Source organism: Zalophus californianus, chromosome 1, assembly GCF_009762305.2.
Source record: "Zalophus californianus isolate mZalCal1 chromosome 1, mZalCal1.pri.v2, whole genome shotgun sequence".
Taxonomy (NCBI): domain Eukaryota; kingdom Metazoa; phylum Chordata; class Mammalia; order Carnivora; family Otariidae; genus Zalophus; species Zalophus californianus.
The window spans coordinates 55,238,945-55,256,880 of record NC_045595.1 but is presented as its reverse complement, the minus strand read 5'-3'; the positions used below and the strand labels follow the sequence as shown (position 1 = coordinate 55,256,880).

Genomic DNA, 17,936 nt, shown 5'->3' with positions numbered 1-17,936 from the left:
CTCAGAGACACAGAGACACTCAGTGAGCCTCAGTTTCCCCACTTCAGTCTGGTTTGGGAACTCACAGGCACTGAGCCCCCCTCCACACTCCCCGAGCCTGCTACTGAGCAATCTGATAGGAGGGGAGGGGGCACACTAATGGGCAAACCCATTTCATAGACAGGAAAACTGAGGCTGAGTTCTCTGAGCTGGGCCCCGGAGAGTCAGTCCCTGAGGTTCTGGGTCTGCACAACATGCCCAAGGTCACATGGTGAACAACAGTGGAGACCAGATTAGAAGGAAGACCCAAAAGCTCAAGTTCCTTCCCCTGCAGGTGGTGGCCTCCCTGCCAAGGTACAGGGTGCAAATTCAGGGGAACGGAGGAATGTACAAACTTCGGTCCTAAGGCAGAACAAGCAGCCTTGAGAGGCAGGAGGCGATGGAGAGGGTGGCTCAGACCCAGACCCTGCCCTACACAAGCTGCGACCTTAGGACCACCACTCCCCTCTCTAGGTCTGGCCTCCTCAGCTGCCCCAGGGGTCTTCCCACCTCCATAGGATTTGGTGAGGATGCCATGAGGTTGGGCACATGAACCTGGCACAGAGGCACAGAGGGATTTCCCTTCCTAAATGGGTGGATGGCCCCGGGGGGAGCAGGGGAGGCTCACGGTCTAGCTGCTTCTTGATCTTCAGTGTGACAGTCTCGCCAGCCACCTGTAGGAGGTGGATGGCCTCACTCAAAGGCCGGCCCTTGAGGCTAACGCTGTTGATGGCCAGGATACGATCCCCAACGTGGATAGCGCCAGTCCTGGGGAGGGGGTACAGGACAGAGAATGAGAGACATTCAAGGCTTCAGGGAGGGGGTCTGCCCTCAGGGAACTCAGGAACCCCAAGGCACAAGCCTGACTGACCTCAGTTAAACCCAGCTGTAGCAAAAAGCAAGTGTCATCTAGGGTGGCATTAACAAAGGTATAAAGTCTAGAATTTGGGGGATGCCCGGTGGCTAAATCGGCTAAGCGTCCGACTCATGATTTTGGCTCAGCTCATGATCTCAGGGTCGTGAGATTGAGCCCTGCATCAGGCTCCGTGCTGGGCATGGAGCCTGCTTAAGATTCTCCCTCTCCCTCTGCCCCTCCTCCCACTCTCTTCCTCTCTAAAAAACAAAAAATTAAAAAAAAAATTAAGTCTAGAATTTGGGGGGGGAGGGGATTATTCTGCCTGACTCTAAAGTTAGGTTCTGGAATCGGTGTCAAGCATGATCTGGGGCCCCGTTTCTCAACTTCCCTGAGTCTCAGTTCCTTCATGTGTAAAATGGGAATGATAAACTTACTTTATCTAATTGTAATTAAAAGATGGCTGGGTGGAAGGGATACGTGTTTCCCTCCAGCAGAAATCCACAGGGAGCCTTCCTTTCCCTGGGCCTGTTTCCTCACCCAGAGAATGAGCACAGGGTGCCCAGCTGACCTCACGAGGGGCTGATAGGGCCAGGCAGTAGCCTTGCTCTGGCCCAGTGGGGTCTCTACCTGGACACCATTAGAATTACCTGAGGAGCGTTTTTTAAAAATGTGTGCTGCCTGGCCCTGACCCCTGGCCGATGAAATGGTATCCCTGGGAACTGGGCTGGGGAAGGTGATCGTGAGGGACAGCCAGCCCTGAGAGCAGGGAGAGAAGCTGTCGTGGATGCTGGGAAAGCACCTGACCTGGGTGGGGGAGGCAGAGGTAATGCACCCCCATGCCTGGCCTTGCCCACCCAGCTCCCCAGGGGCCCCGGGGCGTAAGTCTGGGGGTTGGTGGGCTGAGTGCGGGACGTCAGAGCTGTCTGCCCAGCGTAGCCAACACCAGCCCCATGTGGCTACTGGGTCCCGAAACGTGGCTGGCCCAAACTGAGATGGCTTGACTATGGAAAATACACAACGGGTTCTGAAGACACAGTATGACAAAAAAGAATGTAAAACATCTCGTTAGAATTTGTATATTGACTACACGTGTTGACATAAATACGTATTTAAGATTCATGTTATTTTTTTCCTTTTATTTTTCTAATATGGCCACCAGAAGTTTATACTGAAACGTGGGGCTCGCATCACATTGCAGCTGGCCAGCACTGAGATAGACCAGCCCGGTGAGAGCAAGGGCACTGTCTATTGCGTTCTCAGCTCCCAGAACGGGCTGGCACCCGGTAGGTACCCAGTCAAGGTGGGAGTAGATGAACACACTTGAGTTAGGAACCGTCCACAATGGCCTTTGCAGTGGGCCAGCAGGGGGCGCTCCAGGAACAGGGAGCCCTCCACCCAACCTCAGTCCCCTCCATCCTATTGCCGCAGCCCACCACCATGTGGGCCCTCCTGCTTTCATCCTCCTCCGGGGGCCCAGGCCTGGCCCCCCTGTGACCCCCGTGGGGCCCTGCTCCACCTCTGGGCCCCAGATTCACCTGCTTCCCCCAGTCTGGACAGCCTGCGACACCCTCTTTCTCACAGCTTTCCCAGAGAGGACAGCAGGGCGGCCCCTAATGCCTCCAGAAAAGCCCCAGGCTGTGCCAGGATCGAAGGCGCACAGTGCTCCAAAATGGCTCACAGTGCTGACTTTCCAGGTGCAGAATCTCCAGTTTGGGAGGGACGTCTGCCAGGGGGGCTGGTCTGCCTCTGTGGAACTGAGGCTCAGCGAGGGAAGGGACAGGCCTGATGTCACCCAGGACATCGACGTTGGAACCGAGGTCAGAATCCACTTTGGCTGTTCCTAAAGCCCAACCCCGGCCCCATGAGGGTTCCCGGGCCTGCCCTGCACGTCCCCACAGAACCCCAGCTCACCTCTCAGCGAGACCACGCTTGGTGAGGCCTGAGATGACAATGGGGTCAAAAGGCTCCTCTGTGCCCGAGATGGTGATGCCCAGGGGACCCCCGTAACGTTTCAGCTCCACTGTGTAGCTGATCGCCCCTGTGGTCTCCTGCTCATCTGCAAAGGTGGCAGCCATCAGGCGGGGCGCAGTGGGGCAGGGCCCAGGGGAGCTGGACGCCCCCAGGCCCCAGGGTCCTGATGTACTTATCCCTCAAACTCATCCATCCACTCGTTCGTTAATCCACCTATCTGCTCGTGCCATGACTTCAGATGGCACTGCCCGGGGACCCTGAGGCCACCTTCTGCCTCAAATGTTTTCTTGCACCCAAACCCCATGGAAAAAAGAAGAAAGAAAAGAATCGTGAAACCAACATTCTAAACTATAGATTTCACCCAGGACACAAAATAACGATCATGAGGATAAGAAGAAACCAGACTTCCAGCTTTTCTTTAAAAAAAGATGATGAAGAAGAATCTGCCCACAAGAGAGCATCCTTCCCAGGGGAGGAGTCGGCGGCTGCCCCTCTGAATAAGGGATTGGCTCTCCAGGGGCCACATGCCTCCCTTCTGCCTCACCAACCTGCATCATTTTTTCTTACCTTCTGTCCAGGTCACTCACTTCTGTCGCCTGTCTGGCCTCAGATATGTTAGAGTTGGCAGCCTTTACTTCTTCACTCACATCACCCACGCAGGACATACCCCCCCTGCGGCATTCCTGCCCCACCAACCCCTCTGCTCGCTGCTGCCCCCTGTGGGCCTCCTCTGCTAGGCATTGTGCCACCCATGGAGGATCCAGGCAGCCCCAGAGACCAGGAGACATCCGAGCGCGGGGCTGCCTCCCTGCATTTGCTCATTCAAGGAGTCTCCGCCAGCAGCCCGCCACCCTCCCTCCTCGGCCAGAGGGAGCCCCAAATTGCAAGCTAGAACCCGCTGATCCCGTGGGGGGGGGGCAAGAGAGGCGGCAGGGCCGGGTGAGGGCCCTACCAGAGTTGTCCTCGTCCTTCCGGATCTTCAGCTTCACCAGGTCCTCGCACCGCCGCAGGATCTGCACGGCATCCTCCATGGGGCAGTCGTCCAGGCGGATGTTGTCGATGGCCAGCAGCTTGTCGCCTGGCTCGAGGGTACCGGTCCTGCAGGAGCAGGGGTGGGGGACACAAAGAGCCTGGCACATGTCACTCTCCGTGGACTGCTCCCCTTACCCTGTGCCCAGGGCCATCCCTACCTGTGTGCCACACTGCCCTTCTTGATGTCAGAGATGATCAGGGGCTCTCCTCGCTTCCTGCTGGTTGCTGGGGGGAAAGAAGCCAGGAATCCAACCTTTGATGGCCTCAGCCTCCAGGAGGGGGACTGGGAGGGCCCAGGAGTTGGGGCATGAATGCTGAGCCACATGCCCTGCTCCCACTGCTTCCTGCCTGGCGACCGTGAGCAAATCAGCCCCCCTTCTGCCTCACTTTCCCCACTGCAAAATGGGGATGGCGCCACAGAACTCATGGAGCCGTCACGAAATTAAACTAGACAAGGCAAAACCTAACGTGGATCCCAGCACATAGTAGGTGCTCAATCCACATCAGCCCTTTGCCCTTCTGCTCAGCCCATCCCCCAGCAAACTGTGAGCCCCTTCAGGGGCTGTGTCTGGCTGGCACTCCCACCTAGTACAGGGTGGGCCCCAGAACTAGGTGTGACCCATCCACAGTTGAGTCTTCCCTTCTCCCAACTGCAGGGAGTGCTGGCTGAATGGTTCCCAGGGGGCTCCCTCTCTGGAAATTGCCTTTGGCAGAGAGAACGACCTCATCCAAGGTTGTACAGCTCCTGGGTGCGGCCTGGTCCACACAGTGGTGCAAAGGCCTGGCTCCCAGCCTCATTCGCGACAACTTCCAAAGCCTTCCCGGCCCTAGAGCTCTCCATGGGACTGACTGCATCACAACCAGCTTCTGCGTCCACCCAGTCCCACATCCCTCACCTGGCACAGGTGTTGATTCCAAGGGCCCTTCTCAGTAAACCGCCCCCCCCCGAATGTAACTTTGTCTAAGAAGCTCTTTCTGGGGGAATGTGACCTAAGACAATGGGTGTTACATGAGTAGCTACATTTTCTTGCAAAAAAAGTCCATCTGGGCTAATGGGTTTTCCCAATAGTGACCAGATGGTAGGAGACCTTTCTAGCCCACGTGGCATCTTTGCAGATAAGACGAGGGCACCCCTTCCAATTAGTCCACTGAGGAAATGAGGTAATAAAATGGTAAGTCTACCTCAGATGGGCACCCTTGTGTCATGTACAACTTGTGCAACTGTATCTGGCAGCCCTATCTGGAGTTTCCCGGGCTAGGAGCAGCTTCTCCCCTCCCAGACTGCTTAAACTCCCACCTCCGTTGACTGGGGAGTCTGGGGTAGGAAGGGGCTGCGCCAGGAGCATCCCCCTCCTCCAGGCTGGAGGTGTGGCTCGCTGGGGGCGGGGACTGGACAGCGGGGAGGGACTCACAGCCAATGGTGATGCCCAGCTCCACGCCTCGCCTCTTGGGCAGCTTCACGTGGAAGGTGCCACTGCTCGGGATGACGGACTCTGCGTGCAAACACACGTGGACGCGTGTGAGACCCAAGGGAGTAGATGCAGGGAGTCCCAGCTCCCCACCCATTCTAGGCCAGCTGGGAGAGAATGCGAAGTCACCATCCCGATTACCCTGCTTCTTCCACCTGACGGAGGAGGAAACTGAGGCATGGTGAGCTGACATCTGTCTCAGACAATCAATCCTATCAGAGCAGATTGGCGGCTGGCACCCAGACCCCATGAATGCCATCCAGGGGGTTCCCCAGAGCCAAACCCAACCCAGTTCGGATCCAGCAACAATTTACTGAACATCTACTATATTCCAGGCGTTAGCTGGGTGTTTCCACACGATTGATCTCATCTAACTCAAATGATATCCACTGAAGTAGAAGGACTCTATTCAGTATTTCACGGTTGGGGAAACTGAGGATGGGTGGTGGGCAGGAAAGTCCTGTCCAAAGTCACAGAATGTCCAAATCACAGGACCAGAGTTCTAACCTGAGTTTGTGTTTGGGGTTCTTTACCTAAAGCCTGCCGAGGGGCATGGAATATTTTCAGCCCCCCTCTGCCCTCCCTTAGGTCCTGTTTTGGTGCAAAAATCCCTCATCAACCCTCAGGCTGGCGTGTGGGATTCCTGCCTCCCCGGCCAGGGCCTTCCCTGCCACCACTAGTGCTCAGGCACACACTGCAAACGCTCTGGCAGAGGGCCACCGGGCGGGGAGTGGGATGGGGCTGGAAGAGCATGTGCCCCAGGCAGGAGCAGGATAAAGAGAGGAGGGAGCACAGGGTCCCAAAGCCTGAGGAGGAGGGTAGGGACACTCACTCACCTGCCACGTCAAACTCGACCTCCAACACGACCTTGTGGGCCAGCGCCGCGTCCCGCAGCAGCTGGTTGGCTTCCTCCATCGTCCCGTCCTCGGTGGCAATCCCATTGATGGACAGGACCCGATCCCCGACCTGCAGCAGCCCACACCTAAATCCCGGGCAGCCCCGCAGAAAGAAGCAGCTCTGTTACCATCACGGCTATTCCTGGGGCACAGGAATGCCATGTGTGGGCAGGCCTGGGGGTCTGACTCACAGCTCGTAGAGCCTCAGGCAATTAACCCCGTGACTCTGGCTAAGGGAGTAAACTCGCTGGGCCTCGGTTTCTCTGTCTGTCCAAGGGAGATGACGCCGTGCCTTACGAGATGTGTGTATAGAGAACCCCGACTTCAGACAGACAGGGGTTCGAGTCCTGGGTCACTCATGAGCTGTGTGACCCTGGGCAAATGAATCAGCATCTCTGCACCTCGGTTTCCTCACCTGTAAAGTGGGGCTGATGATGGAGAGGATAGGATGGTTGGGTGAGAGACCCTCGTGAAGCCAGGCTTGGCATGTGACTCAGTTTCCCTGGCTGTCCGTGAGCCCCCTGAATTGGAGAGTGGCAGGCCCAGTGGGGTGGGGGCAGTTGGCTCACCTCTCTGCCGGGCTGTCGGGTTCGATGAAGCGCACGAGGGGCGGGGAGGACAGGGTCTCCGTGGCAAAGATGCCTCCCTGGAGCTGGAGGCCAAAGCCGCTGAGCGGGTCTCCGCAGAGCACGATCTCCGTGGTCTCCGTGTGCACGATCTGCCCCCCAGGCCCCACTGTGCTGGAGGCCAGTGACACTGCGGAACAGGCGGGCACGGCTTTCAGGTGGGCAGTCCCAAAGAGCCCTTCCTGCCAGCACCAACCCACGCCCAGGCCCAAGGACCTAGAGTCAGAGAGGCGAGTGGGTGGGAGCCCTGCCTCGCCCTGCGGCCGGCAGAGTCATAGTGCATTCTGAGCCGAGCTCTCCCCATCTGGCCCGCGGGTGAGTCCCACCCAGCAGGGCCGTGACAAGGATAAAGGAAGCCAGCTCCTGGGACTGCCACGTTGTAAACTGAGCTTCTGAGGGTTGTGCTGGTACGTGATGTTAGGTTTGTCGGAACGCTCTCGTAATACCACAGTACATAGTATGCTAATCTTGGTGACAATTTTATTGAGATACAATTTACCTATTTTTTTTAAAGACTTTATTTATTTATCTGAGAGAGAGAGAGAGAATGAGAGATAGAGAGCACAAGAGGGAAGAGGATGAGAGGGAGAAGCAGACTCCCTGCCGAGCAGGGAGCCCGATGCGGGACTCGATCCCGGGACTCCAGGATCATGACCTGAGCCGAAGGCAGTCGTTTAACGAACTGAGCCACCCAGGCACCCGCAACTTACCTATTTTTAAAGTGTACACTTCAGTGGTTTTTTAGTGTATTAACAATGTTGGGCAACCATCAGCACAATCGACTGTAGAACACTTTCATCACCTCATAAAAGAAACCCAGGTCCCTTTAGCTATTGCCCCAAATCCTCCCATCTCTCCTGGCCCTAAGCCACCACTAACCTATCTGCTTCTGTGGAGATCTGCCTCTTCTGGGCAATTCCACATAAATGGAATCCTATAATCTGTGGCCTTTTGTGTCTGGCTTCTCTCACTAAGCATAATGTTTTCAAGGTTTATCCATATTGTAGCAGGTCTCTGGAATTCGTACCTTTTTACGGCCAAATAATATCCCATTATATGAATACACCACATTTTGTTTACGCATTCATCTCTTAATGGACATCTGGGTTGTTTCCACCTTTTGGCGAAAATGAATAATGCCGCTATGAATATTCATGTGTAAGTTTTTGGGTGAACATGACATATGTTTTCATTTCTCCTGGGTGTATACCTAGATATGGAATTGCTGGGTCATATGAAAACTTTCTATCTATTTGATATATTATGTTACTTAATGTATATTGTTTTACAGTCCATATATAAAATACATTTGTATTATTAACATGGACACTGGGTATCATTTATTAAATATGATTTATTACCATATTTAATTCTACTACTAATTATATTATACTATTGTATCTTTATTACTATTTTGTTATATTTATATTACACATTACAATACACATGATATATTACGCTGTTGCATATGTTGCATTATTATATTTATATTTATTATATTTTCACAGTTACATCCTTAAGAATGGTGCCTGGTACATAGAAGGTGTTCAAATTGTTCAATTAAATAATTATCATCAACAATAACAATGATAACATTTTATTAGTCGTCCATCCTAGGAAAAGGACAGATAAGTGGTCCCGAGCGCCCCCAGCCTCCACATGCCCCTGCCTATGAACAGCATTTCTGAATCTTTTCACCTACACACTCCCAGCTTTGGTGGTTGACAAAGGTGGTTGGTAAAGGCATATTTTACCTCTCATCTGACTCTGAAATGTTTCCCTTTCCACCTTGGCTTCCAGGAAGCTCATAACCATATTGCAGGTGCTGAGTGATTTGTACTCCTCGTTTCCCTCTTTGGGCTCAATTCCAAATGGCCCAGTTTAACCTCTCATCCTTCTTGGAGGCCTCTGCAGTTCACATGGCAGGAGGCTGGATAGACTTTCTACATCAACAAAGGAAGGACTTTTCCCAGGAGACGTCAAAATTCTTGGCATTCTCGTGACTTTTGCTACCTCCACATTATCATTCACTACTATTTGTCTTTCCGTTTATTCACTTTTTTAAAATTCTTAAATACCCTCACCTCAAAAGGGAATTATAGACATAGTGAACATAAATAAATAGAGATGCCCATAAACAAAAGGGAAGTAGAAATACATGTGTGTGTGTATATGAGTGTACGTGTACATACACACATGTACATATACACACTATATATATGATACATATATAATAAAAGGGAAAATTATTATAAACTATTACATCTGGATGGCTAGTCGCAGGCCTACGCGTCTTTGTTTTAGGGGAAATTAAACATTGTCGGAGAAGTGGCACCGACAGAGCTACACCTCACTCAGACTTTCTCTCTGAATGGATCAGAGTGAATCACAGAATGAAAGAAAATTAAATGGAGTTACTATGAAACCTTTATGCACATCTGAAAAGGTATCCTTTCCTGGAGACACTGTGTCATCACCTGCTGGGAATTTTCCATAATCAAAATATAAGACTAAAAATGTACAAAGTGACTGACACCCCTCAGGTGCGTCCTTGTGCAGCGCACAACCTGCCCAACCATCCATGGAAGCCTGGTGGGCCACTCATGCTATTTAATGACCCTACACACACCTGGGACCCTGTCCCAAATACCCCCATCCTTTGGCAAATCTCTCAGCCATACAGGCAGCCCAAAGAGGAGGGAAGAGACCATGGCTTACTTACATGTGCTCTTGTGTTCCCTTCTTCGCTGCCTCCTCCGCCCCATTGTAGTCCGGGGGCTCATGGGGTGGGATCCACGGGGAAGGGTGCTGGGGTTGGTGCAGGGAAAGGCATGATTCATGGTCGGTGAGGAAAAGGGAGTCGAGGACAAGGCTGGGGAGATGAGAGCACAGCCCCGTGAACCCCAGAAGGATCCTCCGCCCTGCCACACAGTGGGTGCCAGGCAACCACCCCACGGAAGAGAGACACCGGGACGCCTTCCCCCTTTCACCCCAAACACTGGCTGTGTGACCTCAGACAGGTCTCCCCCGCTCTGGGCCTCAAAGACCGCAGGGTTTTCACAGACATGGTGAAACCCAGCTGCCAGGGATAGGGGCCCATCTCATCACTAATGTGCTAGGTAACGCTGGGCAGACCTCCCAATTTCTCAGAGTCTTGGTTTCCTCCCCTATGAAACATGCACAAGCCACAGTGAGGTGGACACATTACATCGGCTCTGGTCCTGGCCAGCAGGTGTGGCCCAGGTGGGTGGCCTGCAGTGGCCGGGCCGGGGGCTGTGACAGGAGAGCACGCAGGGGTCCCAGCGGTGGGGTTGATCACTCCTCTGCACCTTCACTGTGGCCCAAGGAAGAGGAGAGAGAAGTGCAGGCGTTAGAGACTGAGCGAGTCGGCTCTGCACGGCCCCCTGGAGTTACGCTGCCATCTGCGAGATGAAGTGAGGAAAGCAGGACCAGACAGCCTGAGTTTCCCCCAAGCCAAGCCAAGCCAGGCATTCAGATGCTGCTTGTGTGTCCCTGCCCACTATGTGCCAGGCACCGTGCTCAGTGCTCAGCCAAGCAGCAGCAGGGACGGGAGGGAAAGTAGCCCCGGCCTGAGACCCAGTGCATCAGCTTTGAGCAGTGCAGTTGGCAGAGGGCATCGGGCTCCTGCACCTTCAGGATCTGCAGCAGTGCTGTGGCCTGGGAAGCCTTGGCCACAGGGGCCAGGGGCCAAGCACCGGGGGCACTAGGGCTTGACCATTTCTGCACACACACCCCCGGCGGGGCTCTCGGGGGCAACCTATGCTCCAGGGCCCCTGTGGGGTTGGCCGAAGTTTGCTCAGGCCTGCGCTGCAGACAGGCTGCTCTGGCTTCCTCCCCGCCAAGCTTTCACACGGTTTCCGCCCAGATGAATTCTCTGAGCTCCTTCTCCATCATCCCCTTCCCACGGGACCCCAGAGATCCTGCCTCCCCCACCTGCCCCACCTGATCCTCCCAACCACCTGCCATGCAACACCTTCTCCCAGACTCCCCAGGTCTTGTCTTAGCTCTTCCTTCAGCTTCTGGGCTTTTGAGGGGTCCAGGCTGGTGCAGCATATCCATGGATGGATGAGGGGCTTGGCCAGCCTGGGAGCCAGCTGCCTGGTCCCTGAAATAGGTCCCTTGGGCCCTCTGTGCTGCACTGTCATGATCTGTATAACGGGACTAAGAGAGTGGCTGCCTCCTCGGATAATGGGAAGGATCTGAGTGAGTTAAGACGTAGGATGTGCTTCGCCGAGCAGTGCCTGGCACCTAGCTGAGGCCCACTTGATGAGGGCCAGGAAGACTGTCACGGCCCTGTGCCCTCATAAGGCACTGTGCTTCTCTGAGCCTCAGTCGCCTCTGTCAAGTGGGATAACAGCAAAATCGCCCTCACAGACTTGTCACGAGGATGAAAAGAGATGACCCACGGGAAGCCCCAGCACTGAGCCCAGCCCACGGCAGGTGGGTTGTAAATGGTGTGAGAACGAGTCACTCTAGTTCAAGCCCCAAAGCCTCCTGTGGCAGGCCCCGGCTGTGGCTTGATGGGGCCTCTGCAGACCCCGGCAGAGATGCGAGTGCACAGAGCCACAGAGACGGACCATCCCCAAGGCCTGTCTCCCCACATTTTATTTGGGGGATATCTTTCTCTCCCAGATGATCAATTAGGCTTGCAAAGGATGGGGTGGGCTGACTCCATCCCTGCCCACACACAGTGTCCTGAGGGCTGGAATTCACAGCCTGACCACCCAGACCACAGTCCTGGGCCGTGCTCTGTCCTCTACCTCATTTGACCCCTCCCAAGTCTGTGCTCCCAGCTACAGATGAGGCAACTGAGGCTCAGAGGTGTAAAGCACCTGTTCAGCTGGAGCAGGGCTGGCATTTGTACCCAAAGCCCAAGGGTTTGGAACGTTGGATGCATTTCTAGGCTCTGAGTGGGCAGCTGCCTCCTTGTGAGCACCCTGCCCCGGGTTTGGCTCTGCCCTCTGGTCTTTTAGATCACCGGCTTCCTCTGCTCTTGGACTGCCTAGCACCCAGCTCCCTGCTCCAATCTGGGGGACCTCAACTCCTCAAAAGGTAGTGGGGGGGGCCTTAGGCCCTCCTGATTCCCTGGCTGCCTCCTCTGGACCTGCTGAGGACCCTGGAGCTGACTCCCAGATCTAAGCTCTGAGCACAGAAGGACTGTCCTCTCCCTCGAGCTAGCCCTTATACTTCTATTAACTTAGCAAAGAGTGATGGCGCTAGGTTTGGGGCATCCACACCAGCAGACTGTCAACTCAACATTCAGGCTGTTCCTCTGCCCCACCTCCCCGCCCTCAGCTGCTGCACTTGACAATCTGAGCTTCCCAACAGGAATGGACATTTGTTCTAGTACATTTTAGCCTGCCCAGGACTTCGGTCCCAGGCCTCTGGGACCTCGTGCACCCCTCCCCATCAGCTGTCAGGTTTGGGTCCTGAGACCCTCCAAGGGGACCCACCTGCCTCTGAGGGCTTCAGGGGCCGCCGGCTTTGGGGTGCAGGCAGGATCTCCAGCCGTACTCTCTCCGCCACACTGGCCAGGAGCTTGGTGGCCTCAAGCAGCGAGCAGTGTTCCGTGCTGGTGCCGTCGATGGACAGGATGTGGTCTCCAGCATGCAGGGCCCCACTCCTGGCCAGGCGGGAGAGTGAAGGGGGAGGCTGGTCCGGCCAGAGGGAGCTCTGAGCCACCTCTCCCCCTGTATCCCTGCCCACTATGGTGGCGGCACTCAGTGTGTGCCTCACCTGTCCACCACGCTGGCCGGCTTGATGCGGTCAATGGTGATGACTGGCTTGTTCCGCTGGGAGCCAGTGGTGAGAGAGATCCCCAGGGCTGACCCAGGCGTCTTGGTTATCTCCACTATCAAGGGCCCCGAAGCATTGGCCACCGTATCTGGCACAAGGAAGGAAAGAAGGGTTTGAAATGCAAATACTGAGCACTTGCCTCCCCAGCCTCACTCTGCTCTCTCAGTATTATCCTCACTGCTGGGGAGGGACTGTTGCACCCATTTTACAGATCAGAAAGCTGAGGCATGTGGAGGCAAAAGCCTTGTCCAAGTTGACACAAGTCCTCAGCAGCAGAGACGGGACAGGGATTCGGCTCTGAGGGACTCTGACCCCAGGGCTCTGCTGGACGACACTAACATGCTCACAGTTATGGAGAGCCTGCAGTTCGCCGGCCCCGAGCTGCATGTTCACTACCACCTTTCCGCACTCAGAAACCACACCCCCAGGAACCCACCCAGTGGCTTGAAAGCAAAACCTAGCTCCTTCTGCTCTTGCCCGCCCCCACCCCCCAACCCCTGCCACCAGGTCCACATGTCAGCAAATCAGACCCCATTGACTTTCATCATTTCCTGAATGCGACCCTTCTGTGCTTCCTCGGCAACCAGGCTGGTGGGGCCCCCATCACCTCTCTCTCCCCCAGCCTTTCCCTTCCCTCCCTGATTTTTTTTTTCCCCAACAGCACTTACTGCCATCTGACAGCCTCGGTAATTGATTTATTCTGTTTACTGTCCCTCTCTCCCCACCAGACGGTGAGCTCCATTAGAACTGAGATCTCGTCTGTATCGTTCTCACCTGGATCCCTGGGGCCTCCAACAGTCAACTGGCACATAGCGTTTATTGCCCAGAGAGTCTCAGAGAGGCTAGGTGACTGGCCCCAGGTCACACCGCCTTTGCAGTGGTGAGGATCTGTGCCCACTACCCCCTCCCTCAAGCCCTGGGTCTCGTCCTGCCCCAACCCAAGTCCTCGGGCCCCCGACTCACCCGGGATGGCCACATCGTATTCCACCTGGAAGAGCGCCTCGTGGCTGCACTGCCGCAGCGTGGCCAGGGCAGTGGCATGGCTGGCCCCGTGCAGCGGGAACCCGTCAACGCTGAGCAGCCTGTCCCCCACCTTCAAGGAGCCCTCCCTGCAGGGAAGGGCCCGGTCAGCCAGCCCGGCCCCGTGCAAGCACCAGCCACAGCCCTGGCGAGAGGCCGAGAGGCCGCTGGGAAAGGTGGGGTAGCAGGGGATGGAGAGGAGCAGGCAGTGGGTGAAGGAGGAAGGGGTGGCACAGTGAGGGAGCGCATGGGGAGGCTCTGCGGGAGCAGCTCAGTCAATGAAGCAGGGATGCAAAGAGCTCTGACATCTTCCACCCTGCTTGGTGCTTAATACAGTCAGAGCCCTGGCTCAACCCAAGAATGTCTGCGTGGGGATGCCCTGGGGACACTGGGGACTGCCAGCGCCCAGAAAGGACAGCAGCCCTGCCAGGGCCACACAGCGTCAGGGGTGGGGTGGCCTGGAGGCTTCGCGCTGCCCATCTTGAGGTCCCTTCTCACTGCCCCCACTCTGGTTTCTCAGCAGCGAGTCTGGCCTGGTGACAGATGCGCCTGGGAACAAATTTGGCAGGGGCCCCCGGGAGAAGGGCCGAGCAGGGGTTCACCTCGGTTTGGGTCAAATCCCCACCCTGGAATGCTTGCTCCAACAGGTGGCCAAAGCTATTCTGGGAGGTTCTATGAATAGGCTCGTCACAGGGCCTCGTCCCAAGAACGGGTTTAGACTTCTGACAAGGCTGTTCCAGGCTTCTCTTAAAATGGCCAAGAATCTCCCACTGGGGAGATCAGGGGGTCGGGTGCTGGGAACTGGACATGTTCCTCTCCCACATTCTCTCCTTTTGGCCCAGCCCACTCAGCCCAGGCACCACCAGGCGGGATGGCACAGCCAGGACTCAGAGGCTGCAAGACAGAGGCCACGGTGGTGCCCCAAACCTCTCACAGTAACTCCTAGGAGCTGCAGTATCAGACCCATTCCACAGATGGGGGAAGAACAACATAACGCCAAGGCTTGCTTCCCTCCCCACCCCTGAGACAGTAGGATGTCAGGGAGGAAAGAGCTTGGGGTCTCTCTCCTTTGGGATGGAGTCCTGGTTCCACCAACAATTCTGAGTGACTCTGGGGCAACAGGCGTCCTCTCTTTGGGCCTCAGTTTGCTCATCAGGAGAATGGGCACAATGGTTTCTGGTCTGCCTTCTTCTCAGGGGATCTGGGCATAGTCAGGGCAGGGAAAGGCTGTTTGGTTTCCTCTGGCTCAGGCTCACCTGTCAGCGGGGCCGCCAGGCCGGACGTAGGTCAGGACGAGCGGGCGGGTCTTGTGTACCTCTTCATGGGCACCCCCTGGACAGAATTCAACAGGAGGTGGCAGTCATCCACCCACTCTTTCCCTGATACCTAGAGCCCCTGACTCAGCCCTAAGCCGGCTCCCTTCATTAAATCTGTTTGAGGACCTGTCCTTGCTAGTCACAGGCCCTCTTATAAGATTCCAACTATAAATCCCCAGAGTGGGACAGAAAGTAGGGACATGACCGAAATCCTCTCTCTCTCTCTTAAATGGTTTGCTTCCCTTCCTATGATGCCATCCTATTTTCCTTTTTGCCCTGGTTCCGAGGCAGCTCTAAACTTTGTTCTCAATCTCACTCCCAGCAATCATGCACACTTCATTTCTTGGCAAATTTTTCCATTTAACATTTGACTTAATGGTCCTCAGTCCTTTAAAGTCAGAAGCAAGAAGCTATCTATCTATTAATCTATCTATCCATATAAAGCAAAACAGAACACACATGGAATCGGCATTAGCCTCCCTCCCGCCCCCTGACCCCAAGTGTGACTCTTACACTGACCTCTGAGGACAAAGCCAAAGCTATTGCCCTCCTTGTACAGGGAGACGTCCACTGTCTTTGTGATGATCCCTGGGTTGTTCTCAGGGGCTGGGGAGAAATGGAGGGCTCCTTTGAGTCCCTCAGTCACATCACCAAGCCACAGACATCCCCAAAGCTCATTCCGGGAGAGCTGGGTGACCAGTCACAGAGATTACAGGGAGGGTAAATCCCCCCACCCCCACCCATTTACAGGTAGGACAAGTAAGACTTCAAGAGTTCTGCTGAACTCAGACTTGAGTCCATGGCTATGGGCTCAGGCCAGGGTTGAATAGTTATTCAAATCTTAAGACTTTAGACCAACTTTGAAAATTCAGACCTAGGCCAAACCCTAGGCCACTGTGCTCAATGCAGCCTGGTAGGGTGGAGAGAGCGGTAGGACAGGGAACAATTTTTTTAGCCAACATTCCCCAAACCTTCCCCCCTTAAGGAAAAGCATCTGAGCACTAAATATACAAAATGACACTGGTTTATAAACAGGGCCCTGCCGCCTCCTGGTGACAGCATACTGCAATTGTAGGCAAAGTCCCTAGGTGCGGCTTAGATGTTTGTGGCCAATCCTCAGGTCCAACCCACCCAGGTCCCCAGCTGGCATGGACCCCACCACCCAGGTGCTGGTGGGGAGATGGCTGTGTCTACCCACGACTAAGGCAGTGGAGAAAGTTCCCCGTCCAAGGGCACCCACCGGGCGGGGGCAGCTCATACTCCACCTCCAGCACCACGCGCTCGCCCACATTCTTGAGCAGGGTGATGATCTCATCATGGCGGAGCCTGGTCAGATGGATCCCATTCACTGACCGAATATAGTCGCCCACGTTCAGCAGGTCACTCCTGGGAGCAAGGAGGCCAGAGCACATGCATGGTGACAAGTGCCGGCATCCACACCCTCTCTTCTGTTGAATCCTTTTGATTTCTGAATCCCCATTTTACTGATGGGGAAGCTGTGGCTCAGAGAGGTCAGACATCGTCCAGGGTCACACAGCGAGTTAGTAAGAGAGCATGGGTTCTAACCTGGACCTGTCTGACACCCAGGCCTGGCATTTCCCCCTGCTGGGGTGTTACTCTCCTGATGAAGGCTCTGATCAGCCCCAGGGAGCTTGCAAGAGTGGCCAGATCATCTCCCCCTTTGCTAGTTCCTAAAGCACTCACCCTGGCTTCTGACTACTAATCTGTTCTGTTCCACTGGACACTTACCAGCGCCTGCCCTGAACGAGGCCCAGAGAGGCTAACCCCTAGGTCTCATGGAATTCATGGTCTAAGGGAGCCACATAGGAAAGATGGCAGGAAAATCCAGAGCAATGTGTCCAGAAGTGGCACCCAGGGCCGAGTGAGCAGAGCAGGGCAGCTGCCTCGCCCTGCCCAGAGGCAGTGTGGGTGGGGGTGAGGGGCGAATAGGAGTCTGCCAGTGGGGAACAGGCCTTCCGAGAAGGTAACTGCACATGTAAAGGTCTGGAGGGCCTGGCAAGAGCGGGATGCTGTGGCCGAGTCAGCCCCCTGAGTAAAGGGAAGAGAAGCTGGGGCCTAGAATTACAACCTCCACTGGAGGCTTCCCTCCAAGAAGCACTTAGGTGCTCCTAGAAACACCCACCTGATCGCTTTGCCTACAGCCCTGGTCCATTTTCCATTGGCCCCTGGCCCTTTCCTACTGCCCCGCCAAGCCCACTCCTCACCTGGCGGCGAGCCCCCCCGGTCTCAGGTTGGAGACCCTGGGCTTCCCATCCTTGTCGGTGCCACCTGAGATGGTCAGGCCCAACGTGCTGCCTTCCTTCTTGATCAGCTCCACCATGGTGACCCCGCGGAACTCCTCTGTCAACAGATGGGGGGGTGAGCAGGCAGCATGGGGCAATTCCGGACCCCCAGCTCCAATACAACTGAGACCAACACTTGGTAAATGGGGCACCTGGCCACAAAATGCTGAGTAAGATCACCTCCCTTTTACACCAGAGGATCAGTGAAGTTAAGTGACTGGTCTAAGGTCACAGAGCAAGTTAGCAGCAAAGCCAATGCCGTCTGACCCCGACTCTGAGCTCTCCGTGCCTCCAGGACACACAAGGAGGAAGGACAGGAGGCTCCTTACCTGGAATGCTCTGTCTGCGGCATGCCAGGGCCATGTCTGTCCCTCCCGCATCCTTGCCTCCTTTGGAGTAAGGCCCATCGTCTGCAGGCAAGAAAGAGAAAAAGCCCCGAGTTGCACTTTAGTTTCAGTGCAGGAGAACGCTTTCAGCCTTGGGAATCTTCTGGTTGGTGGATGTGGCCTGGAAGAGGGGGTTCCTTCTGCCACCAGCTCCACCAGAGTCTCCGCTGGGGCATCCTCATGGCTCCTCCCCCTCCCCCCCCCCCCCCCCCCCCCCCCGCCGCCA

General features: G+C 55.3%; 1 protein-coding gene across 2 annotated transcripts in view; it reads right to left on the bottom strand.

Annotated features, from left to right (window-relative positions):
• Positions 1-17,936, bottom strand: part of GRIP2 (glutamate receptor interacting protein 2) — a 97,277-nt gene that overhangs the window by 11,588 nt on the left and 67,753 nt on the right. For both annotated transcript variants that reach the window (XM_027585058.2, XM_027585059.2), the window contains exons 2-18: positions 17,654-17,734; positions 17,247-17,382; positions 16,262-16,407; positions 15,541-15,627; positions 14,962-15,037; positions 13,649-13,794; positions 12,626-12,773; positions 12,343-12,512; positions 10,077-10,202; positions 9,591-9,740; positions 6,812-6,998; positions 6,183-6,328; positions 5,290-5,370; positions 4,036-4,102; positions 3,798-3,943; positions 2,786-2,930; positions 647-786 (exon numbers count right to left, since the gene is read on the bottom strand). In XM_027585058.2, the coding sequence (XP_027440859.1) occupies positions 647-786; positions 2,786-2,930; positions 3,798-3,943; positions 4,036-4,102; positions 5,290-5,370; positions 6,183-6,328; positions 6,812-6,998; positions 9,591-9,740; positions 10,077-10,202; positions 12,343-12,512; positions 12,626-12,773; positions 13,649-13,794; positions 14,962-15,037; positions 15,541-15,627; positions 16,262-16,407; positions 17,247-17,382; positions 17,654-17,734 (2,178 nt within the window). The remainder of the gene's footprint in view (positions 1-646; positions 787-2,785; positions 2,931-3,797; positions 3,944-4,035; positions 4,103-5,289; positions 5,371-6,182; positions 6,329-6,811; positions 6,999-9,590; positions 9,741-10,076; positions 10,203-12,342; positions 12,513-12,625; positions 12,774-13,648; positions 13,795-14,961; positions 15,038-15,540; positions 15,628-16,261; positions 16,408-17,246; positions 17,383-17,653; positions 17,735-17,936) is intronic.